General features: G+C 37.3%; 1 protein-coding gene across 1 annotated transcript in view; it reads left to right on the forward strand.

The window, feature by feature from the left end:
* Positions 1-26,898, forward strand: part of LOC149079972 (small conductance calcium-activated potassium channel protein 1-like) — a 185,696-nt gene that overhangs the window by 147,072 nt on the left and 11,726 nt on the right. Inside the window, exons 5-7 of the mRNA XM_089238890.1 lie at positions 7,010-7,145; positions 14,072-14,182; positions 14,394-14,521. Coding sequence (XP_089095016.1) covers positions 7,010-7,145; positions 14,072-14,182; positions 14,394-14,521 — 375 coding nt within the window. The remainder of the gene's footprint in view (positions 1-7,009; positions 7,146-14,071; positions 14,183-14,393; positions 14,522-26,898) is intronic.

The following is a 26,898-nucleotide window of genomic DNA, read 5'->3' on the forward strand; positions in this document are numbered from 1 at the left end:
CAGATACGATCCTAGGGCCATGGGGAAGGGGGGGAAACACAAAAAGTAAATTTTTGTTACATGAAAGTTATTCTCAACATTTTTTTCAACTGGAAATTTTTATTTTAAAATAACATGTTGGAAAAAAATGTAATTCATTGATAAAATTTTGAGAAAGAAAACTTAATATCAATCATAGTCACTCAATACATTAACGTCAGAGACATGTTTCAAACAAATATCTCATTATTTGGTTGAGTAAAATATAACTATTTTGTTGTTCAATTTGTGAACTAGAGAGAGATGAATTTCCTTTAAAACTTTAAAATTTAATATCTGTGTTGATATTATTTTGTTGTACTGCAATGAAACGTGTTTTATTTTACATATTTCCGAAAGGATAAACTTTATCTAGTTATAACTATAGGGACGGTCGGAAACATAAAAAGTTAGAGATTTCGTAATTTAATTTAAAAAAACTAATTTATTTACGTAAATGCAGGACCGTCTTAAGTGCATCATGGACCCCGGACCAAGTAATTTTTCTGAGGTCCTACCTGGCAAATTCTTGAAAATCTCAAACAGTTGTCATATTTGTGAGCAGCACTCCTCCCCCCGCTTCTCTTGGGGCCCCTGGGCCGTGACCGGTTGGGCCCATGCGTTAATACGGCACTGCTTAAATGAACTATAATATAAATACTATCTCATTTAAAACATTTTACGACTGGAAGTTTTATCTACGATGAACGGTTGAAAGGGAAAAGGCCTGTGCAAGGACTTTCTGGGCAATTCTGGGTATAAAAATAGTTTCATATAGTTATATTAGCTACAAATAGTTCCAATATTATCACCATTCTACAAGAAAGTCTCTTGGAGTAAAGCTCATCGTAAAGATCAGTCTGTATACTGAACCAATATATACGATATAATCCTATTTCACATTTCATTCATATATGATATCCATTAGATAGAAAACTTATATATATATATATATATATATATATAGTACTTATATTTTACTTAGTACGTATCCAGAAAGTCAATATCATATTTTTATTGATACATTTCAGATGACGAGATCTTCTCCGTGTGGGAGAGTGTTTCTATTTTTAAATCTAGGAAAACGAATTTCAGCCGAATTGGTATAGTTAATACTAAAAAAACAGTAATAATAAAAGAAGAACCTTATATTTATGACTTGCAGGGAAGCGGAGATGTGTGTGATAGTTGCAAGTTGCTAGCAGCAACAGGAGCAAACAAAAAATAAAATGCCCATTTTTTTTTCTGCTAAAATGTTGAATCCATACAAGCACGAAGACAGCAACAGCGGTTTATTAGCAACAGAAAAAACTCTCAGTATACCTTTATCACGCAAACCACCGAAATCCACAATTTCACCATTCTCCCAAAGAGAAATATTTATGGTTGGATGCAACATATGCTGCATTAATGCATTTGCTTAATGACATACTCGTGAAAAAATAAAATAAAAAACACATCTAATTCCGTTGATTCTGAATTTCTTTTTTATTATTATTATTATGGTAAATACGAGAGAAATACCAATTTCCGTAAAATAAAATAAAAAAAAAAAAATATTTCCCAAAAGTCGTAGTGACATTATACTAATTTTGTGTATTTGAAGAGCACTTACACTGTTCCGTTTCTCGTTTTTTTTCCTAGAAAAACAAAATAAAATAGTAATAATAATAATAATAATAATTCCCTAAAACTATTTCTGGAATTTTTTTTCCATCTCGTGGAAATAAGTATACTTGAAATTCTGATAACGGAAAGTTTCTTTTTCCTGAGTGTTAATAGCATCTGACATCGATGGCTGACATTCAACTCACGCCTTACCAGAGTGTAGGTATGTTAGAATTATCTTGATAAATGAGGAGGGGTGGGGGGGCTAGTCTCAGAATTTCAAAAGCGTATTCTTTGTCTGCTTTTGCCCAGAAGGAATTATGATATCAGATTCAAAAATAAAAATTCCTCAGTACTTATCGACGTTCCACAATACCTAACATGCAAAGTAGTTTGATGACGATAAAAAGAAATTGTGTAAAAGAATATTTTAAAATTTTAGTAATTTTGTTTCGTCGTATCGCTTTAGGAGACACTTGATATTCATGAATCTTTCCTTTTGAATAGGTCTTATAGATATTGTTATGCTTCTTTTAAAACATGTTCATTGTTGGTGGAGGTTATGACTTTAAGGAAGTGGGTATTTTTATATACCGTTATGACTTTATACATAAAAATGAACTGCTGATATTACTAGAAGCAAAATCTGTCCTAACCGATCGAAATTTATGTATCTTGGAATGACGATATCATAGTCTATTAAATATGCAACAACTAACAATTTTGATCATGCACTTCTCGAGCCTCGAGCTTAGATCAGATTAAAATGTTTTCAAATATTTTAACCTTTGAGTAATCCTAATCATTCTGAAAGTTATTTTGGTTTTCTTTCTGTGCAACTCATTTGGTAATTTTTGTCATTCAGCAGTAGACCTAATTGAAAAGGTTTCGTATATTCCGAATGGCTTTTTTTCATGTCCTTCACCGAAAAGTTCGTGCTCAACCGTTCGGTGTGGGGACTACATCTAATAGCTCCATACTTTTGGCACTATCAGCCTTCGTCAAGTGAAACGATATTTCAGAGTCAGGAAAAGTTCTGACGAGGACTAAGGGATTTTCATAAGACATCTCAGCTTCATTTGGTAAAGTTGGTGACTGTCTCACTGACCTGGGACTATATACGGTGTCCATCGGCAACTACTATTTACTATTTTACCGCGCACACCAACTCCGATCATATATCGCCATACTGCAATATATTTGTATATACAGTAAAACTTCGATTAGCCGTCACTTGTTTAATCGTCAGTTTCTGTTATCCGTCATCGTCTAAAAAAAAATACGGAAAAACCACCCCAGATTTTAAGGTCCAAAAAGATCGGATGGTCTGTGCAAATGCCACCGGCAATCATAGATTACTCCTGCTTGTAATTAATAAATCCAAAAAACCACGTGCTTTCAAAAATTTAAATATGAACGCATTGCCGGTGAAATATTATACCCAAAAAAGTGCTGGGATGGACCAAACAATTCTTTTTCAGAATGGTTCCGAAAAGTTTTCGTGCCTCAAGTTATAGCTCATATGGTCGAGAAGCAGTTGCCGCAGGAAGCACTGCTGTTATTGGACAATGCCCCGACATACCCTTCTTGTGAATTCAAAAGTGATGATCACCATCATCAGATGATGGCCAAATAACACGCCCCCCCCTTTTCCCAACGAATACAATTTCACTTAAGCCTATGGACCAGGGCCTGATTGGAAATATGAAACACTACAGAAAAGCTTTTATTGAAGACTTGCTGATAATGCCATGACTGTCAAAGAATTTTGGAAGGGATACAACATAAAGGATGTTATTTTCAATGTCGCCACTGCTTGGCCTGACCTTATATTGAAGTTTATATTGATCGTGTGTGTTTTGTAAAATTAAACAAAATATGTGTGTATTATTCACTTTTAAAAGATTTTAGTTTCGTTTTCGTCCCAAGCCCGCAGTGAAATCACGATACTGTACATATGTATTAAGAGATTTCCGACACTTACCTAGTCCGGACGGTGACGATTAATCGAGATTTTACTGTATTGCAATTTCCCCAGCGGTGGAGTTGGGTGAGAAATGAAGGCGGCATCTATCGGTGGTCGCTCCAGGCTCGGTAGGTAAAGAACGTTTTTGATGTTCTTTGTACGGATTCGAACCCGTAGACTTTGACGGTAACCTTCATAGTGGAAGACGAGCATCTTACCACTGCGCCACTCGGGCGAAACGCTGTATATATTGTTGAAAGCCTATATGACAACACATACTGTAAAATCTTCAGGATTTCAGGATACTTGGAATAAAGCCCAGAAACGGCCCCGAACACCTCGAAGAGATTTTTCATTCGTCAAGAACTCGTTTTGGTTATTTTTCGATAACCTAAAAACAGTGTTCTACAAACTGAGCCAATGGTCAACAAAAGCTCATTAGCAGATCTTGACTTTCACATGGACAAGTGGACATTTGCCCAAGTCTTAATTTGGGGCCTTAAATTTTAAACCACATAGATTTACTGACCGACTATTCATCTTTAACGATAGTCTTTGTAGGCTCGTGATTCCCTTTTTACCCAAAACCCTCTCGTTCAAAAGGGGGGCCCTGGCTTCTAGAGATTGTAAAGTTCAAGAATAATTTTTTTCTGTTTATCAGATCACTATTTTACTAAAAAGGTTTTTGTCATATTAATACTTTTTTTTTTCTTTCCATACAGCGCGTGTGTTAGATTTGGAATTTTTAATGTATTGCCGCGTCCATTTGTACCCTTTGACCTGCATAGCAAAAAGCAGTCCTCTGTAAAATGCCATATCATTTTTATGGTTTAGAGTCTTTCTTCCGGTCTTCAGCAAATGCGAAGTAAGGAGAACAGGAAAATATGTCCCATTCCCTAGCTTTACAAAATATCGTATACTATCATTGCTAAAATGAAAGCCTTTTAAAAAGGTGATATATCTCGTAAATGCCATTGAGAGAGTAAAACAAAATACATCAAATTTACTTAATTCCCTGTGCTCCATCAACCTCCAGGCATAATCTATGGAGCGATCTAATATTTCGTGTTCCATGGACCTTTTGTGACAGTAAGATGAAGGCCGAGGGCCCCTTAACGGAATAATATTGAGCCTCTAATAATATAAAAACAATACTCTAACTGCTTTCTCATTCAAGTTCACAGGCCCACTGAAATATCTCCAAGATTAAAATTTATTTATAGAAATTTATTATCGATACGGTGTTCTTATAAATGTCCAACTAAAACTTCAAAGCAATAAATATACGAAAAACTCCATTTCTAGAGCATTAAAACTAAATAATTAGTTTTTGAAATTACCCATTGAGAATTACATATAATTAACAATTTCGATTTTATAGATAGGTATGCACTAAAGTTTAAAAAAAAAAGTCAGTATATTGAGTTAACTGAAATAGATACGTAAGTACTATTTTTGCGTTATTGCTCAAGTCCGAAAAGACTTCGAGATGCTGTGGCCAGTAATTTGAGGTAAGTGTATTAGATTGAATAACAACTCCCGTAGTATCAGGTCCATGGATCGATACTAAATTGTTTCTCCTGGCTCACAATCTCATTACACAGTAGGTAAAAGAGAAAAATATCTGAATCTTTTCTCCTTATTGAAAGATGTAGCAGAAACGATCACACGAATCATTCGGACTAAAGAATATAATACATTATATATATATATTCACATCGATTATATCTAAAGCTAAACAATCCTTGATGTATCGTATCTGTAGTTGTCTAGAAAATACACTTGAAATACGATTTGATCGAAGTGGTTTAGAATTTTATTTCATCAAAATAAAGATGAAGTATTGTTTTTTTGAGGAACTAACAATTTCGGTGAGTTTATTTTTTATAAAAATTGCAGATTCCAGAATCGGACTCAGGCGCGTAAAATACAAGGAATCGTAAAGCGATATTAAAAAACATGCCACGAATTGAATTTTGACCTTGATTGCTTAATAATGCCCTATAGCTCAAAATTTTAAGAATCTATAAAAAAACACAAATGTCATGTATATCAAGAATGTAAATTTTGCACCCTTTTGACAAAAACATATATATTTATATCGTAGTGGGCCGCAAAATGCTTAAACCTATTCCCGAATGATTATTATAAGGATTTTTATAACCGTATTCGAAGAGATACTTGGTAGAACACACATTGCATTGAAATCTCTAAACATAAAATGTAGGTCGGATCCATCGAAGTTATTCAAAATATATAGATACTTAGCTGTTACCCGCGACTTCGCTTTCGTGGATTGGGTAATCTGAAAATTACTTGGCGATGGTTCCCCTATATAACATTTATAGAGATCTATTCATGCACTTCACAGCAGTAGATGAATACATAATAACTATATAAGTTTTACTTTTGCAATTTTTTAAGGCTTATGAAACGTATTCAAAATTGCAATAACCATATTGAAACATTTTGAGAATTATCAACGTCATATTTGTCATCATTATAGGTCTTATATGGTCTCGTATCTTAATATGCTCCACGTTGTTGGTTGTTTTCTGACAGCTTATAGGTTGACTTATTTGATTGCATATCCATTGAACTGATATTCATCGTTTTCTTATTTTGGTGGTGCTCATACTTTTCAGAATAAAATAATCGAATTCTGCTCGCAATGAACTATATAAAAGATTGGCATATTTCGAATCGATATTCTTTGTATTCTTTCTAGGAACATAAAGATGTATCTTTTTTTAAATGTATACAGTCAATGCAATAATGTCGATATTGTTCAACTCTAAAAAACATCAGTGACTTACATAACGATACTATATTGGTGAAAAAAATAAGAATTACGATGGCGTATCATCTATTCTTCTCTCGCGTATATTCGGCAGTGTTCGAGGATATTCTAACTTATGTGATGGACGATGACCAAATATTTTCAAGTAATTTGTCTAGTCCTAGAAGAGTATCGATGGCCATTAGTTCTGTCGGTTTAGGGTGGCTCTTTTTTTAGTACGCTCCTTCAATATGCTTTCTACTCACGTCTGGCGCATAACTAATGCACAAAGCACTAAATATATTACTAGATATTATCAGAAACGATTTTGTTATTTTAACATGATTACAGTATATCAGCGTCTGAGGTAGTTTTAGCATCATCTTGCGAAAGCTTTGTTTTCATTTTTGATGCTAACTATAAATCTGTCTGTTCTCACCCACACTTTATATAACTAGAAACATGCTGTAACTAAAGTTTTAGTCCACTCGAAATATTTCAATGTCAACCGCTGTTCATTAATCATACATGTTAAAGCTGTGTGCGCGTGAAACAATTTATGATAAGACAATATTCATAAAAATTTCTGTATAATGCTTGCTGTAGAACTTTCTCACCATTTCTTTTTTTTCTTCAAGGTACCATGATGAGGAGCACGCCAACCTCCTAAACACTATGTGGCTCACAGCCATTACTTTCCTTTCTGTAGGATATGGTGATATTGTACCAAATACATATTGCGGTCGAGGCATTTCAGTCAGCACCGGTCTTATGGTATGTGTATTCTGATTACAATTCTTAATGTCACACGCAATTAAGAAGTATACGGTATGCACTGGTTGCACCCCACGACCCAGCCCTAAGGCAATACGAGATTGGAGAGTAAACCGGGCGCTGTAATCCTGCCAGTACAGCACTGGTAGGGCGAGACGGACCAAAAGGCCTCAATTCGAGTACCCGCGTTTAATGCAGGGCGGGAAAAATTCCAGGCGCCAGTTCGCCATGGAGACTAAAACATTGGTATTGGCACCTTTTTTTTTTGTGTAGTTGCTAAATTACAGGCTGAGAGCAGCACAAAATGCTTGGAACTTATAGCAGCATATCTGTGAACTTGAAAGAGGGTCATTATGCCCCTAAAAAGTCAAAAAAAGCATTATTTTGGACCATTTCTTTTTTGTGTAAAATTTTTTTCTGGCTCCTAGATTTTTTTGCGATTTGTCTAGCCCAGGTTTAATGGTTCGAGAGAAGGAGACGTATACGGTATAATAACCTGATGCGCAGACAGCTGATTATTTTAGGACATTCAAAGTATTATACAGTCGAATTTGGTAAATTCGAGACCCAAAGGGACAATAAAGGAATTCAAAGGATAAAGGTCGAAGGGGAAGTGGTGGGACGTTTGAATGTTTATATAATATTTGTATAAGTTTATAATCTGAAAAAACACCATTTTACCATTCATTCCCCTCAAATTAAATTGAATTCAAATCTCATTACTGTGGGTGTTTTAAAGGGTGATCAAAGAATCCATTTTTTTAACACATGCATACATCCTCTTCTCCTATTGTAGACATTTCTACTGTTCTGTGTGAGAAATTTCTAAAACGTTCATAATTTTCTCTGAAGGAATTATTTTTGTTCACATCTTAAATTATCGCTATTCTCCCCTACCAATCTGTTAAAGAAAACGAACCCACCGTTCTTTTATACCCAGAATAAAATTCGTTATTCTTCAGGAAATTGTTAAGCTGCGTTAGACATATTAATGGCCAATGTTCCCAATTGGGAACATCGGTTTTATTAATTAGAAAAAAATTCTTACATGAAAGAACTGGATTTTTTTTCCCTGAAAAAGTGAGATTCCGAAATTTACAAAACAAACATTTTATTTATTTCACAGCACTTATGTTATAAATTAAAAAATTTTAAATGTTCTCTTTTCAATGTGAAAAAAAATTTTATGTATAAATTTTTTAATTTTAATGTTGTTTCTATTATCATGGGCAAGTTCAGAGAAAATATACAGAAAATAATTTTTTTTCATGAATTTCATGGTTGATAATATCTCTAAACCGAAGAATTAGAAGGGGAAATAGCAGAAAAATTAAGAAAATCAGTTTAATTCTTACTTTGGGTGGTAAAAGTTGGTAAAGAGTGGTCTCATAGTTTTTTCCATTTGCATTGTAATGTGTGTGTGATAAGGGAATTTTTTTACTGAAAAAATATTGCGTATTTTTTTCAAATGAATTTTCATTATATTATTTTTCATTGTATTCGTCATCTCTGAAAAAATTTTCAAAAAATTCTGACGGTTACTTTTTTTTTAACGCCGTTTTTCACATGGCCTTATAGTTTCTTCCACCACTGTATCATACGATGCACACTCGGCTCGAGATAAAATTCTCACTCGTGCGAGCAGGGCTGCAACTTGGTCAGCTGGGAAAAATACGCATTTTGGCATCCCCCCTTATAATGTTGAAGGAGAGGTTAAAAGGTGAAATTCGCGCCCCTTCTGGTCTGACTCCCAGGACACTAGAAACTGCTACTCCCCCATCCCCAGTTGAGGCCCTGCGAGGGAGATATAGGCAGAGATGGACATGAAAGCCTGGGGGGGGGGGGGACGATAATAAGAGCTGGGTGATGATGATTCCAATTCATATACAGTCGAACCTCGTTAATGAGTCACTCTTGGGAGAGCAAAAATATGACTTAGTAAGCGGAGTGACTCGTTAAACGGAGTAAGCCATAGCTGTGCAAATTCCTACCTGAGGACAATTGGGACTACCAAAAAGTGACCCAGTAAGCGGGGTGACGTTTTAACCGGATGACGCACTAACGAGGTTTCACTGTATATGCATATACATTACATCAGTCAGTTCCGTCATTGATGCTGGGACCCAGCCCCTCCCCTGTATCTACGCCCCATGGCGAGACATCGTTTCGGCGCCCATTAAGGTAGGATACGCCTGATCATTCGAATAACCCAAAACTCACTGCTACGTTCCCAGCTAGATGAAATGCATCAAAAATTTCTCTGTGATTAATTCTATCTACTAAACTCATTGATCGAATTTTAAAGACTTAAACATTTCACACTTATTTCATTATGAATTTTACACATTTATTCCCAATTTATCAACAGTTTTTTTTTGTCTTTGGCCCTGATTCGGCGCTCCATGAAGCCGGGCAGGCCTAGAACCCTCCCCTGGATGCAGCAATCATGCAATATGAACAAGTCATGATAATTCAAAGACACTATACATAACAATGTTTTATCATCATAGAGAGATCTTGAATTTAATCAATGGAATATAACTATGCCCATCAAGTATGTCACATTAAATGTAACAAATTATTCTAAAACTCACGCATGATCCACGTTTTGGAAATGTTTTCGATAAAAATCAAAATGAGCTAATTTTGCTTTTCTGTATAAATCAGGGGTAGCTAACCTACGGCACACGTGACACAGGTAGCACTCCTCCATGGTATCAGGAGCAGGGCCGCAACTAACTGTTTCTTCACCCGGGGCAAGTGCGCGTTTTGGCGCCCCCTTGTAATGTTGAAAGAGAGGTTTGGGAATAAAATTTGCGCCTCCTCTGGTCCAGCGCCCGGGGCACGAGTCCCGCCTGCTCCTCCCTGATCGGGTGTGGCACACGAATTCTTTTCAAAAATTAAAGAAATTATATTTTTTCCATTTTGTAATTAAAGAAATTCTCTCAAATAACACTTTTAAACAATCCTTCTCTTATGAATAATGATTTTGTAGGCTGCCAAACCTATATTCATTGTGCTAGGCACTCTTAAAATAATAATTTGTGATGACGTTTTGTATTCAATGCGTGTCTGTTTGGTTTTTTATCTTCGGGCATTGTTGCTGGACGTATTTCCCATACATATGGTACGAAATTCAGGATCGTCCGCCTGGGAGTATATACGCCATGCATTGTACGTATAATGCAATTGAAACATATATACATGGATTCTTGGGAGGGGGGGGGGGGGCTAAGCCAACCTGATGTTGGGCTAAGCCCTCTTACAAAGTTTATTGCGGAGGGAGGGGCCGAAACCAGAGTCTCCACCCAGGTTCCGGTGTCAATCCCCAACTTGGTGTAGGTGAGACAAACTTCTCTACCGATTACACAACCTGCATTGTGATAATCGAATTTATGACTCAAAAATTAAAACAATTTAACTCAAAGGAGTGACAAAACTGAACATTTTTACAAAAATAAGAGAACGGCCTAACAATATTTTGCAGGAACGGAAAGAATGTTCGCGTCGCGTAAAAACGGCCGTATTGTCTGCATGTTTTAAACGCGTAGAGTGCCACGAGGCCACCCCGATCTAACTAATCTCGTATAGTCAAAATTCAGTGCGTATAAGGAACTATAGATGGCGGCACAAACACACTGTCAATCGCTTTCCATACTTGATTCTTCAAAATGTCTCGCCATCTATTGGTTGCCGATTAAGTTATAAATTTTTTAAGCGGAGGAAATGAACAGCAAATCAATTAAAAGTTTAATAACCAAGGCCCCGATCTTGTTGACCACAAAAATAATTTCCGCCAACCCAGAAGGCCCTCTCAGAAACCGTTGAAAGATGTCTTGATTTCGAGTGCGGCGTTAAAATTTTAAATTCCGTTCCGCTGACCATATAAATAGCCTGAAAACTCGGAAAAAGTGCTCTCAAAAATTGAGAAATGTCCTGAAAATTTAAAAGAATAAATGCTATTAAGATTAGAAAACAAATTTCTTTACAAACAGATTATGTTTGTAAAGAACCATACTTTTTACCATAGATATTTTACCATACTTTGATTAGAAATCCGAGCCAAAAGTGCTCGAGCACCTTCGGAAATAATTCAAAAATAGAAATCTTCTCTATAAGCGAAAAAATTATTTGGATGCGCTATACATTCATCTACAAAAGTTTTCGCTCAAAATTTTTTTAGGGTCAGTGAAAAAAATTCATTTTTCGTCCTCAGTGAATACTATATATATTTGAATATATTCTTTTCATTAATGATAACACATTAATTCCTAAGATATCAGCTTCTTCCGGCAATTCTTGGATTTGCTCGCATAAGGAAATTGCTCAGCAAACAAAAGAATGAAACCGGAAATTTAGTAAAGAAAAATGTTTTTCTTCAAATTTTCTTTACTTCCTCAACAGGAAAGCAGTAAAGAAAAGAATTAATTAATAATTTTACATTTTATATCAGTTTTTATGGTGATGTTTGAAGACACAAATATCAAGTGTGAATCTCTCAGAAAATTATTCTGAAGCACAAAATATAAAAAAAACTATTAGATCATAACAGACTAATGATCAGATTAAAATTAATCTATTATCAGATTAAAATTAATCTATTATCAGATTAAAATTAATCTATATTAATAATTCTAAATTATTTTCATTTCCAAACATATAGGGTGCCCGGATTAAAAGTATCAAAAAGTAATGGTTTATACTTGAAGAACAATGCACACACAAACACACACACACGCTTACTTATGAGAGTACACTGTCGATATAGAGGACCACTCCATGTTTTTCATTCAAGTTTTTTATCAAGGTTGTGCTTGCACAATACCGGCAACTGTTTTTGAGGCGCTTTTCGCAGCAGTTGTGCTTACTGTCAGCCAGGGGCGTCGGAAGTGTTTCGTACCTGTGGGTGCCCGTCTTGAGATTCATGCAGGAAATTTCGATTTTTGAATCAATTCTGTGGGTGCTCGAACCCGTTCTACAAACTTCCGTGGGTGCTCGAGCACCCACAGCACCCCCGGCTCCGACGCCACTGCTGCCAGCATGGAGATGCGTGGTCGGCTAAAGTTTTTTGTTTTTTGTGGTTTTTCAACTTTGATGTGCAAATGAGAGCCGGTCTCTCTTTCTCTCTCCACAGACGAGAGCACACACAATTAAGTTTACAACATTTAAATTGCACGAATAGTACATGTTACAGGCAAAACGAACTGCCAAGTTGCTTGCTTCCGAAATCGAAAGGTAGATAGCAGCACTTCTGAAACACATAATAGGCCTTCCTCAGAAACAAACTTAGTCCACAACACATATATGGCTCATTCCGATATGCACCAGTTCGTTAGAAGTTTCTCAGAGAAATGTTACACGATGGATGTAAGGTGGAATACTAGTATGGCGACTAGAGGCGGAGGGCGTGTTAGCCCAGGTCGATAAGATGCTCGCCTAAAGTGCCAAAGGATGTTTAGAGGTGTCGCGAGTTCGATACCCGGTTCGTCCTTGTCAGAAAAATTTCCTGACACAGGGGTACAACAAAAAAAACTGCGACAAGATCGCAGGAAAAAATTGCTACTGCAAGGAGTCCACCATCGAGGGTTTAGCGACCAACCCCTCGACAAGTAAAAAAAACAAACCTGCCGTTCGGAATCGGCAATAAATTGTAGGTCCAGGACTAATTAGCCCTCGCGTACAGAAACTGACCGTGGTGAGACAAAAATGATCAAATGACTAGAGGCGGATTTAACGGCGTGTGCAAGCCCGTTTCACTCGCGGCCCCGACTTCTAAGGGCCCCGAAAAACCCCAACTTTACACTTTTTTCTAATTTAAAGTTCCCAATATTTCCTTCCTCGCCCGGAGCCTCAACCGACTTTAGTCTGCTTCTGCTTAGGCTAGCTGAATTTAAATTAGTCACACGAGTACAACGTGTACGAACTGAATGAAACGTGAAGCCTCCTACAGGATTTAGGGAACAGCATTTGCAGCAGTTGATTTAACAACAACTCAAATGCTACTAAAAACTCCTCAAGACATTAAACACCGTTTGGGCATCTGCAGAGCAACTAATGATGCTCACATTGAACTTTATCAACCTGAAAATATGCTTGAAGGGTTGCCTTTCAATGCAAAATAAATTTAAAATAATCATGAATGGTTCTCCCACCATAAGCCATTACTTTGGATACCTTTAGACGTACACCCTGTATTTACCTGACTCGGAAAAATAATAACATTTCTCCCTGTAAATAACCCAAACATTAAAAACTTTTTTTCTGGTTTTTCGTTAGAATCGAAAAAAAACACGTTTAAATGATTTTTTTAACGAACATCGTTGAAGTAAGTACTTTTGACTCAAAAATATTCCTATGTATCGAACGGTAAATAATCGTGTCTTGTTTAAATAAAGAGAGAGAGAGAGATTTTTTTTTTTTTATAGTATATACCATGGCACATTTCATACACGTGGAATTTGGTAACAAACTACTATTTTATTCCGAATCTTTCGAAACTAGAATCTATGAATCGAGAAAATGTTCGTTTTCCGTGTTTCGCGGCAATTGGTCGTCGCATCTGTATGTTTGTGAATCTTCGAGAAATACAGTATATCAAATTCTCTGGTTATTTAAAGGCAGATGCTTCGTATCATCCATTTCGATGGCTGTACTGTTTTTTTTTTTTTTTACCTTCACGGGTATGTAGTCTGGAAACCTTTTGTTATTATTATTATTTTTGAATGGCAATGAGGTGAAAATACTTGCGTTCTGACATGTTTTTTTTTTAAACTAGCAAGCGAACATGTACGTGTATATAACGCTGTACGATGTATATGTTTCTCACGAGCCGACCGATAGATGATGAATAATGCACGTAAATAGATTATTAATATACCGTTATTGATACGATTGTTTTATTCAACGTTTTATTTATACGTGTTTAGGGAGCTGGCTGCACCGCTCTCGTTGTTGCTGTGATAGCACGAAAATTAGAACTAACCCGAGCTGAAAAACACGTCCATAACTTCATGATGGATACGCAGTTGACTAAACGAGTAAGTATTTTTGAATATATAAAAAATTATTGATTTAAATTACAAATCATTGTTTTTTCACATTTATGGGCTTTCGCAGGACATCAGATTAAATTAATATATTTTTCTGTAGAACTGATTTTTATGTATTTTACATCTATTATAATGATTTAATAATGTTTCGTGAGAGTAAGTATATCTATGTGACGTGTCTTTTTTTTCTTGCTTTCAGTTAAAAAATGCTGCTGCGAATGTCCTCCGTGAGACTTGGTTAATATACAAGCACACACGACTGGTTAAGAGGGTAAATCAGTCCAAGGTTCGAACACATCAAAGAAAGTTTTTGATGGCCATTTATTGGTAAATATATATACATAGCTTGAAGTATTTCCTCGTAAAAAAAATTGTTTCATTTACATATACAAATACAAAGACCACAACAGGAAAATTGTCCATCAAGGTGGTTGAAAAGAGATGTCCATAAAAAATATGCATGTCAAATATAACCAAAACACGGCAACCCAATATAAAAGCACATTATCACGAAAGAAAAAACTAATAAATAAATATATAATACGCTGCCTATAAAAAAGATTATGGCTGTCTTATCCAAGTATGGATAGCTTCTCGATTTACCCCACTATGTCTACCGTACTTCTTTTTAAACGCATCAATTGTGTTAGAATTCACGACCCCGAGGGGGTAAACTATTTCATTTATTAACAACCCTATTAGAGAAAAACTCCCTTTGGCACCACAACCTGAAATTGCCCTTACTAAATGATACTGGTGTCCCCTTGTCGGCGCAATTGATTGACGGTGTATTAATAACTTATATGGTTCGTCCTATCCATCCCGTTGAAAATTTTAAACACTTCAATCAACACCCCCCGACGACTTGTGTGCCAACAAGAGAACGCGTAGCTCTTTTCTGCACCCCCCCCCCCCCAACGAAGTCTATGTACGGTACGGTCTCCAAAACCTAACGGCATACTCCAGCGCAGGACAAACTAAGTCTCGGAAAAGCGGAAGAATGACTTTAGGAGAACGCGAAGAAACCTTTTTAAGAGTAAAACCGAGCATTTTATTCGCTTTTTCTGACCACCGCTGATTAATGCTCAGAAAACTTAAGCTGCTCGTCAATGAGAATTCCCAAATCGGTGACCCCAGTTGCAACCGGGATAGGATAGTAATACTATTCAACTGGTAAGTGAAACGTGAGTTGTTTGAACCAAAATGAGCGACCATGCATTTATCAACACTAAAGGTCATGCTCCATTCATTAGCCCTTGCTGCAATCATATTTAAGTTTGTCTGAAGCATCTCCCTGCTGCTTCGATTCCCAACTGCCCCATTAGCTTCACAGCATCTGCGAATTTGTTAACAATCCCATCGATGCCGTAACCGAGTTTATCGATGAAAGTGAAAAAAATACCAAGGACACTTCCTTGAAGGACTCTACTCTTCATACCTGTCCAATCAGAAAATTCCCCGTTCACCATAACCCGTTCTGCCCTATCACTCAACCACAATTCTATCCAATTCAGCAAGTTGCTCCCAATTCAAATCTCATGTAAATCAAGATAAACTACGTAGACGTTTTTTCCATTTCCCAAAGCCTTAGTCACGTGATCATAGAAGCAAAGGAGGTTAGTCACACATGGCTCCTCTTTCCTGTACCTATGCTGGTTTTCTGAAAATACGTTATTCTCGTATATGCACTTCACTAATTGCCGTTTGATATCTTCCTGTATTTTTGAAAGGGGCTTCGTCAAACTCACTGGACGATAATTCTAAACCGCTTCTCTACTACCCTTTCTTAAATATCAAAACTACATTAGCAAGCTTCCAATCTCCTGGGACGATACTGTAAATCTATGCAACTGGCCTCAACAGTTCATTAGCACATTTTCTAAGGACCCTAGGATAAATATTATCCGGTCCTGGTGCGTTAGTTGCACATACATTTTTTTAGAACTTTTAGGAGTTCCACATGTTCCACTTGAACATCTCTAAGGGCTTTATCACCCCCATGACATATCCGTACTTTGGATATCACCTTATCTATTTAAAACTGACGCGAAAATGTCATTGTAAGCACTACACACGCCTATATTGCTCTCTACCCTAGATCCCTCTATTGAGAGGGGGGGGGGGGCAACTGTCCCCTTACATCCATTATTGACGTACGTGAAAAATGATTTTGGGTCAGAGCCAATATTATCTGTCAACTTGATTCCACTACCTTTTTACTATCCCTTATCGCTTTCTTCGACGCCCTCCTTTTTCAGTAAATATTGACAGGTCACCTGTTACAATTTTACACTCTCTAAATGTCCTTTCTTTTAAAAATAAAGATTACGTAATTTTTCTGTAAACCAGAGGGAGTGTGACAAAGAAACGCGCTTTTTACGAAGAAAGAGTATGTCATCATGCAAACCAGAGGATAGTTTATCCCTAAATTCTTCCCCTTAACGTACCACACCAACTGATTCCAACCCGTATTTGAAAACTTTCGCTAACCTTATGTCAAAAGATCAAAATTGGTTCTTCGACAGCAAAGAACCATACTTCTGTTATCAGCTTTACCTGAAGAAAATTTACAGGGAAAAAAAAAACTAACGACATGACCACTAGAAGAAAAATCGTCTCCCATCGAAACATGTTAAACAAGATCCTCGGAACTGGTGAGAACTAAATCCAAAATATAGAAGTACAACTAGTGCCTTCTGATATACCTGCTGATACAAAAAATTATAGAGCACTAACTTAAGGAAGCCCTTCTCATTGATCTCTAGCCGATAGGTTCTCCCAATCGTTACCGGGTAATTGAAATTCCTTAATATGACAACCCTCTTTTACTTACACATGTAGATAAGCTTATAACACTTTTTGTTTTCAAGCTCAACCCATGTAGTTTCAATATCGCTACTCTGTATGTTAGACTCTCGAGTCTGCAAACATGATTTCACGTAAATCAAGACTCCGCCCCTTTTCCTGTCAAATCTATTTCTTAAAAATGTATTTTATCCTGAGATGTGTAAGAATGATTTATCTCCATCGTTTGCCCAAGATTCGGTAATGGCTATAAGATCTAGGCCCCTACAGCTCTCATAGTTTCTAAAAAATCTTTGTTAATATCTAAGCTCCTGACATTTATTAGCACACATTTGAATTTGCCCTGACATTTAGTGTCAATCGAGAAGCCATCCAAGTCAGAGGTGGGTAATTCCCCGTCAATGCTGTTATTATTATCATTAACTAACCCACATTTCCGTCTACCTGTGTTGACTCTCCCCTTATGCTTAGTAGCCAGTTCCCATTTTACATTTAAGCCAGTACTATTATTCCCATCGCGTTGTGTAACTTCCTACTGAGATTGAGGTCTCCTTCTATAGTGAAGAGCAACCCCAAATCCCCGTAGTAACCCAGGGTTAAACATATTCTAATCTAATTAGAAGTTATTGAGAGACTTGAAAATAATTACGTATACTCCCATTTAAATTTACATTGAATTTATTTACATTATTATGATGATTCATTACAGATTACACAGGTACATGCACATTAACAATTAACTTTTTCAGTGATGTGGAGGCACTTATTCTAAAAACATGACAATACATATTGAGCATCACTTACCCCTTTAAAGATCCTAGACCACAATTTCTTCGACGTCATCCTTCTGTCCTAAGTTTCTGACTCCCTCTCCCTCTGATCTAACACTCCAAACTCTCTTAGTCTGCGGAATTCCTCTCTCTCTCCGTTAAAATCTCTTTATATTTTGATTGATAATTTCAACTCCACCTTTTTGCGCTATTTCAAGACTTTCCATTCGCTCATCTTGAAATTCTCTTTTCCCGTCTGAACCACTTTTTAGTATTAAACATAATTTCATTGGCCCATCTCCTTCTCTGGGAAAATCTCACATTCCCATAACCTTTGACCCTACCATTTACTTTAGATCCGCTCCACGTCCATAGAAACCGTCTAGACGCACATTCCTTCGTAAATCAATGCATTTGACCAGCGACAAAGATTAGCCTTATCTTATTTTTCATAAGATTTCCAGTGCCACGGTCTTCAGCTTGACACGAATATTATTTTACCCACCTAACATTCTCAACTAGGGTCCCGTTTTATTACATTTCCTTCATTATCTCCGACTACATACAACTGCATTCCAAAATATAGCTTTTCCCATAAATTCAACAGTCTGTCTCCTGGGATTAAACTTTCCCATCTCATGCGATTCACTATTACCCAAAATTTTGCCTCCTGACCTACATTCTTATACTATAGTAGGTTTCTTTTACCTTCACTGTAACTTCTTACTTTTCTTTCTTTTTCTGCTCGTTTTTCCATGAATCACTACTACTATTATATAATATCTATAAACTATTTCGATTTTCCCTAACTACCATCAATTAACTCATCTCGTTAAGATTAACTATCTTTAATTAACTCATCAAGTTAACATTCCTCCCCTTGCCGGAAAAAATTTGCTCACAGCAAATTTTCAATCCTCTCAGCCTGGGACTAGTTAACTACTGAATCATTCCTCCTCTTCCATTTACCCTTTCATCATATTGTTGATTTGAATTGAAACAACAATACTGTATACTATACTAGGCTGGGTTGGGGCAAGTCATACTCAAAAACATATAACTGTTTCATGATAAACACAATCATACTTATATCATTCATTTTACAACACCATATAATGCAATTCTTTCTATAACATTTCAAATATTTCAGCTAGAATGATTATTACTTTCTACCTTCACCACATATCGACTATGTTCATGCAAGTACTAAAATTATTTGACTTCAAGGTCCACAAATACTTAAGGGTTACATAAGTAATAACATATATTCTTTCAAAACATTAAAATATTAAATTTACTAGCACATGAATAAATATCCCTCAACTAAAGCTTGCAATTAAACATAAATGATAAACAGAAAATCCATTTGAAAAATAGAATATGTGATAGGACAACAGATCTCGCTAGCATCATCTTCCAATGGGAGAATCATAAGGTGAGTCTGCTTGTACCTAAATAAATCATATATACAATGACCTTCTCCATTTCTTCTTATCGTCTACATAGAGAAACAAGGGTAGAACAACTGAAAATAAAAATAAATATCGTTAGAAATGTCATTAAGATAATTCTTGAAAAGTGTGACAGGAATGTACTGGGAAGTCCATTCCAACCGGAAAACCAACGATCAGGAGATACTTGTCCTGCGTAAAACTGCAATGTAGTTAAATTCGGATGCAACAGTTCAATGTCTGCAGCTTCTAAGCAAAACGACAGCGGCTGGCAGGTATGTACGGTACGGCCATAGAGACATAGCTTGTCGGAAATGCACCTGGTTTCCGCCTTGAATTCAATCATCTGTTTAGTGGGTGTAGATTGTAGTCTCAGAGTACTAGTAGCGACCTCGATTCGTTCAAACTTGACAGTCACCATGCCCTCAGCACACGTCGAATATGCCATGAACGTCATTCTGGCGAGTGGCGCACAGGCATAACAGCCAGTTGTCGTGATTTCCTCACTTTGAAATTTAGGACACACTGTTCTTCTTTCAACTACAATGTTATAGTTGTCAAAGATGAGTTGCACATTCACAGGTTTGGTGAAAAGCAGCTCCGATTTCAACTGCTCATTTTCATCAATGAAATAATAATGATAGCCTATGGTGCGAGGAAGCGCAGCGACTTTGCTATCAATCATACGGTTGAGCGCGGAATTCTTCATGTCACACCGAAGCAACTCCTCATATGCACTACACACGATGCTACTTTCCGCGAAAATGAAAGTTTTTGTTAGTGATGCATTTGCTTGAACCTGCCCGATTGCGTTATCTTGAGGCACCCCTGCTGGCGAAACATATTCCATATATGCTTCACGTTGTTTCCCGACACGCCTAATGAGCGACTTCTGTATAAGTTGAGTCGGTTGATCATAAGCTCCTAGAACTTTTATTTTTATGCCGTTCGTTGTAGACATCGCGTAATTCATCACAGTGGCTTGTGATGTTCCGTTCATACTTTCCTCCATTTCGAGATCGTATGAGCAAGTATACCCTGTAATCGCCCTGATTTCGTAGGTACGGAGATAGTCTGGAACTAGAAAAGCTCTGTAAAATAAACAAGGCTGCGAGTCTATTATATGACACGACGATGAACCTCCATCAATCGCAATACATCTGTTAATTCCCGGAAACTGTTTAGATTCCGTTGTTTCGGCTGAGAACCTTTTACCAGAAACACAGTGTTCTCCCCAACCGCACATAACATTTTGAGGACACGCTACCTGTGCTACCGCCTTCAATTCCGTGGGAAATGTAAAGTACATCCTCTGAGTATTCCATGAGCATCTAACTTTATTCAGTTTGATACTCAATGAAAATAAATTATTTTTATTTTCATCCTGAAACCATAAACAGTGAGTGTAATGTAAATTTTCTAGTGTCACCGTCGCTTGAGTGGTCATTTTACATGATTGCGCATCGTGAACATCTTCACACTCTGCCGTAGTCGATTGCACGATTAAATGATTATTGCATAGGGTTGATGAGGGTTGCACCATAGCAAATAATGCTATTAGTACCAGCATGTTCACTGCATGCTCTGGCATCCCAACACGATTAAGATACTCTTGCGTTTGTTGTACTGAGTTTCGCAAACGATTTCCCACATGAGCACCTCCTATCATCGTAATTCGAGCCGTTCCTTTAATCAATCGAAATATCTGGTAAACAACCACCACTGTTGTTTTTACCACTTGGATAATCGCCACCAATGCGGATTTTAAGTAAATTATTGTTATTGAAGCTAACAATATACACAGGGTGTAGACGAAATATGCTGCCGTTGCTGGAAGACATTTCAAATGCTGAAATGCTGCTATACAAAAGAAGCACGGTAACTTTCTGCATATCGTACGACCATTGACGTGCAGCTCCTCTCGTATCGTGTGACCGCCTTTCTCGGCTACGAAAATAAATCGCAATGTCCCTGGAAAACGAAGAAAGTTTTCTGGAACTACGGCTTGAGTAGATGTGAGATTAAAGTGAATTATTGTTTCCAGGCCCTCTTTACGCACGATCAAAAGTCCTGGAGATGACACTGCCACAATAGGATCATGAAATTCCAAAGTTTCACCATTCAAGGTGAATATTGCCTCCTCTTCATCAAGTAGCGACCTTCTATGACGTTGATGTGTTTGTGAGTATTCTAATGGGTGCTCACAAAACGTCAAAGATATTACGCGGGGTTCATCAATTCTTTTAACACCGTCATAATGAAAAATATTGGACCGACCAACCTTAATGTGGCAAAAGCATGCTGATTCCCTACTGCAATTTACTTCTTGGCAATACTCGGCAGTTCCATTACAAGGCAACTGAGTAGTGCACGCACAAGGAAATCCATCCTTATCACATTCGAAGACTCGTGACGTTCCAGTTAATGATGCATTTTGTGATATTGTGAACAGGCGAGGTGTAATGAATTTCTCCTCCGTTAGTGGTGACCAAATGTAACTAATCCACTTTTTCTGGTCACACTGGCTACATAGCTTTGAGATAGCACAACTATTTTGTGGGAAATACTCGAGGTATTCTTTGGGGACCGCATGGGAACACTTCTTAGTTCCTTCATTAAACAAACAATATTCTGCGTTGTGTTTGAGCGCCACCACTGGTAATAGCGCCAGCACCAAAATCTGAAATTAATTGAATGCGTTTAAGGTATAATGCTTGTGTTTTTTTTTTTTTTTTTTTTTTTTTTTTAAAATGGAGAAGTCATACTCAACAAATCCTGCCATGCTTCCTTAGTCCCTCCACTTCACTGCATTAAGTCAATTTAATATTACTATTCATTAAATTAACATGATTTACTTTAAATTTTCTTTGGATTTTTTTTTTTTTTCTCAATTCCTCACCTCAATGACATTTAAGAGTTTACTCGCCAATTTATCAGCTAATCGGTCCAGCACCGTTTTTTCCGACTCTTGTGATGCACTAGGTTGTGCCATCCAAGCAAATAATTTATCAGCAATATTCATATTATTGCTACTCGCATCATTACTAGTTCCACCTTCCAACTCTCCATCTCCAGCAGGATTGGTACTTTCTGCCATCCTGTCAATAGAATTCAATTTTTGCACTCTACCATACACATTGCGCGCACGTAAATTGTAACGTGTTGCCTCTGAATTTGACTGAGTATCAGCCACATTCGCGGCAGTTAAGCTGCTTTCGTTTTCGGTTTCATTTACACTACACGCGTCATCAATAAAAGATAACTGTTGGGGGTCTACGTGAAAACTTTCTGGAGAGACATGGTTTCCCAGCTGGTTTCGGTTTCCCCCCTCTGCATTCGGAGGCAACTGCGTCTGTCTTCTGGGGATTATGTACGAATGCCATAACTCAGGCAGTTGTAACTCCCCACCATTGGCTTCATTTTCTTTTTCCTCTTCGTCGTCTGAATTTCCCCCTGCACTTACGATTTCTACTTCTGACCTGTCCTCCACTTGCGACTCATTTTCCCTCATTTCAGGAAATGGGTCATATGGCCTATGTAATGATACTTTCGTGAGTCTATCCGAATGGACCAGTTGAATATCTTTTGGTTTATGTACGTTTTTTATTCTAAATAACACTGGAGATTTTTGTTCAATGATTCTATATGGTCCCGTGGATAGCCTACATAACTTATGAGACACCCCTCTTTTGGGTTTCCCCGGGGTAAATAAATATACGGAGTCACCTAATTTTAACTTCTTGTCAACAGCCGTTCTGTCGCGATACTGCTCTTGACGTTCTGCTGCTTGCAGCATGCTAGAACGTACAAAATCATGTGCTTTCTGTAACTTTGGCAGCAGCTGCAATACATATTGTTCATGCGCATAATAATTAAAAACTGGTGGTTCTTTCAACAATTCCCCTGCCGTTACCATATCTCTTCCAAAGAGGACAAAATGTGGTGTTTCCTTTAACACCGCATGAACAGCACTTCTATAAGACATTAAAACATGGGGTAACATATCATCCCATTCTTCGGTTTCCGTTATCATGCACGCTAAGGTATGCGTAATTGTCGCATGACTCCTTTCATTACTGCTATTTGTCTGGGGGTGCAATGCTGAGGTAGCTAAAGGTTTGATCTTCAACTTCTCAAGCATGGCACGAAAAACTGACTTATGCAAGTTTGCACCTCTGTCTGTAAGACAAAATTGAGGCCGTCCATATCGTGCAATAATTTCGGAATAAAATGTCTTCGCCAACGTTTCAGATTTCGTATCTGGCAATGCTATGGCTTCAATAAACTTAGAAAAATTGTCCATCATGACCAAAACATATTTATTCCCTGACATAGTTACGTTGAATGGTCCCATAATATCTACCGAAACTAGCTCAAACGGTTCGGTTGGAATAAAGTTCCGTTGCAATGGTGCTTTCTTATTTGGATTATGGCTTCGTCTTTCTAAACAAATGCGACAAGTGTTAACGTGAATTTGACAATCTCTATAGTATCCCGGCCAAAAATAATGACTACGCAGTCTTTCAAATGTTTTGTCGAAACCCATGTGACTACTCAAATTATCATGAATTTCTTCCAATATTTCTTTTCGCATTAAAGTCGGTATTACAATTTGTTCAATATACTCTTCTCTGACAGGCCTAATGTCTTTTGAAGCATAATGGCATAACAAACCATTCTTCATAAAATATGCCTCAACCATCTTTTTGACTGGCTCTGCATTAGCCGAAGTTAACATGTCTATAATTGGTTTTAAATGTGGGTCCAGTTTTTGCGCTTCGCGTATTCGATTTTCTAACGAAGTCGAGTGAGTTTCGACAGTATTTATCTGTCGACTTAGACAATCGGCGACGACATTGTCACGACCCGGTTTATGAACAATTTCAAAATCGTATTCTGACAAATTCAAACACCATCTCGTCAATCGCGGATTATGTGTTTTAAGGTTAAGCAAGTATTTCAATGGTTTGTGGTCACTTTCCACAGTAAACCGTCTACCTAATAAATAAGGTCTGAAATAATTGATACCCTCCATAATGGCAAGTAATTCTTGTTCAATTGCTGGATATTTCTGCTCAGCCGGTTTAAATTTTCGGGACATGTATGCAATAGGATGATTTCCCTGTTCATACCGTTGATATAGACAGCATCCGATTCCTATCTTACTGGCATCCGCCGACATTATAAAGTCCATATTAAAGTTAGGATATGCTAATACCGGTGGATTTCGTAATGCTTTCTTTAAATACTGAAAAGCTTCTTCTTGACTCCGACCCCATGTAAATGTGATATTTTTCTTAGTCATATCCGTAATAGGTTTTGCATAATCCGAAATAAAATGGTATAAATTTCTTAAAGAAATTACACATTCCGAGGAAACGTCTACAGTCCTTGACTGTGCGTGGTTGTGGAAATTCATCGATTGCTTTTACATTATCGGTATGTGGACGCACACCGTTTTCTGAAATGACATGTCCTAGATATTTAATTTCTTTCTTCAAGAAATCACACTTTTTCGGTGCTAATTTTAAGTTATACTTTTCAAGCAATTGAAAAACTCGTTCTAATTTCTGGATATGGGTTTCTATATCAGGACTAGCTATCAAAAGATCATCGATGAAACAATGAATATGTTCATCATGTAATTCCGACAATAAACTGTCAGCTAGACGCTGAAATGCTGCCGGTGCTGTTTTTAACCCCATTGGTACAACATTGTATTGATAACACCCTTCTTCATTGCTGAAAGACAGATGTTTTCTATCATTCTCATCAATTTCAACCTGATAATATGCACTACAAAGATCAAGACTACTAAAGTATTTAGCGCCATTTAATTGTGCCAAAATATCCTGAATTAACGGAAGAGCATATTCATCCGATTGAATTGCTTCATTTGTCTTACGAAGGTCAACACACAATCGATACCCGCCATTTTTCTTTCGTACCATAAGAGTGGGAGCTGGATGACTACTGACACATGGTGAAATAATTTCACTCTCTAACATATCGTTTATTTGCTCCCTTAATTCCGCTCTTAAATGATACGGAGTTCTATATCGTGGGGATTTCTGTATCGGCGTTCCATTCCACGGTATTTTATGCTTTGCCAACGTAGTTCGCCCGATTTCCGTAACATCTCTGGCAAATACATGTGTATATTTCAAGAGCAATGGTAATAATTTTCTTTTTATTGCCGGTGATAAATTATTTAGGTCAAAATCCTGTTCCGACAGTCTAGGCAATGTCTTTTTCCGTAATGGAATTGGAGCCTCTCTAACATCATCTTGTTCCGAAATCGTTCCAGTTCCCAATTTTGTACCCTTATTCACATGCCTGGGCTGTTCAGACATATTGGAAATTAATATCTGAATTTTCCCAGTCTCGTCAATTTTTCCCACTGAGTTTGCTACCCACAAATCACTCAGCTTATTGTTTCTTGGCGTAACCTCTATTTCACTTCCATATTCAAATCCTGGCACATTAACTGTAATCACTTTCTGAGTACGCGCGGGCACCCAAATTTTATTAGGCATTACTAAATTTACACATACATTTTCTGCCTGCGACACTGTAGCACACCCTGAATTCAATAGTTTTATTTCTGTAAACTTATTCTTTAACATGCCCCTTTTGACATCAAAAACAAAATCTCCCTTTTGGAGAAAATCATAACCTAAAATCATCTTATAATCCCTACTCAGCTCATACTCGGAGACATATACTTTATGATTCACTTTGAATTCTCCCAAATTTATAGGTATGCTATAACACGCTTCGTGTGGTAACGTCTGGCCAGTTACACCACGAATTTCAATATTTTGATTTCTTAATTGACGACACTTCACAGTACACATTATATTATTCATAATACTAGAATCAATTACACTAATACAAGCACCAGAATCAATAAGAGCACAAAATTCTATATCTCCAACTTTCACTGTCACAATCGGTAGAGGAAAACCCCTAACCTGATTTTGTTGAATCCTATATACAATGTTTTCTTTTCTAGTTACATGTCTTCCCCTACCCCATGACCGTCACTTCCGAGGTCGGAAAACCTGCTGTTTACAAAACCCTGTCTCTCTCCTAGTGCCCCAGTTATTGGAAGAAACCTGTCCCCTACGAAAATCCTGCTGCTGACGGGGATTCCCTCTGCGAAAACAATTTCGCAATAGGTGGGTGGTTGACCCACATCCAAAACACGCGAGATTCCCTCTCGGCTGGGAACCTCGACCCGAAAATCGCGGAGGCACCTCAAACCTCTGCATATTACGTTGAGCTGGAAGTGGGGTAGTTGACATTTGTGGTGGGACCCCTCTTCCCCTACGAGCAAGGACATTTCCTTCTTTTACTTCTCGTAATTCTTGAGCCAATTTTTCCATTGATGTACGCTGGAGCATACTTTCTTTCGCTACTTCCGCTAACATAGACTGCAATGTGTTCAATTCAAAAGAATTGCCCGTTGCTTGCCTCTCTATGGCATTTACTGTACCATAGTTACGACTAATTCCCTCATTTCCCTCTACAAGGGCAGCAAATTTGATTGCGGTGGCCAAATCTTGGGGGTCATGGTTTAATACATGTTTTTGTATTTTAGGGTTCAGCCCCGCTAAAAATTGTGACAATTTAGTACGATCTGCCAATCGTTCAACATCTGGACTATTGAAATTTG

Source organism: Pholcus phalangioides, unplaced genomic scaffold (genome assembly GCF_987345545.1).
Source record: "Pholcus phalangioides strain wild (caught in Gottingen) unplaced genomic scaffold, Ppha-v1.0 ptg000011l_1, whole genome shotgun sequence".
NCBI classification, from domain to species: Eukaryota; Metazoa; Arthropoda; class Arachnida; order Araneae; family Pholcidae; genus Pholcus; species Pholcus phalangioides.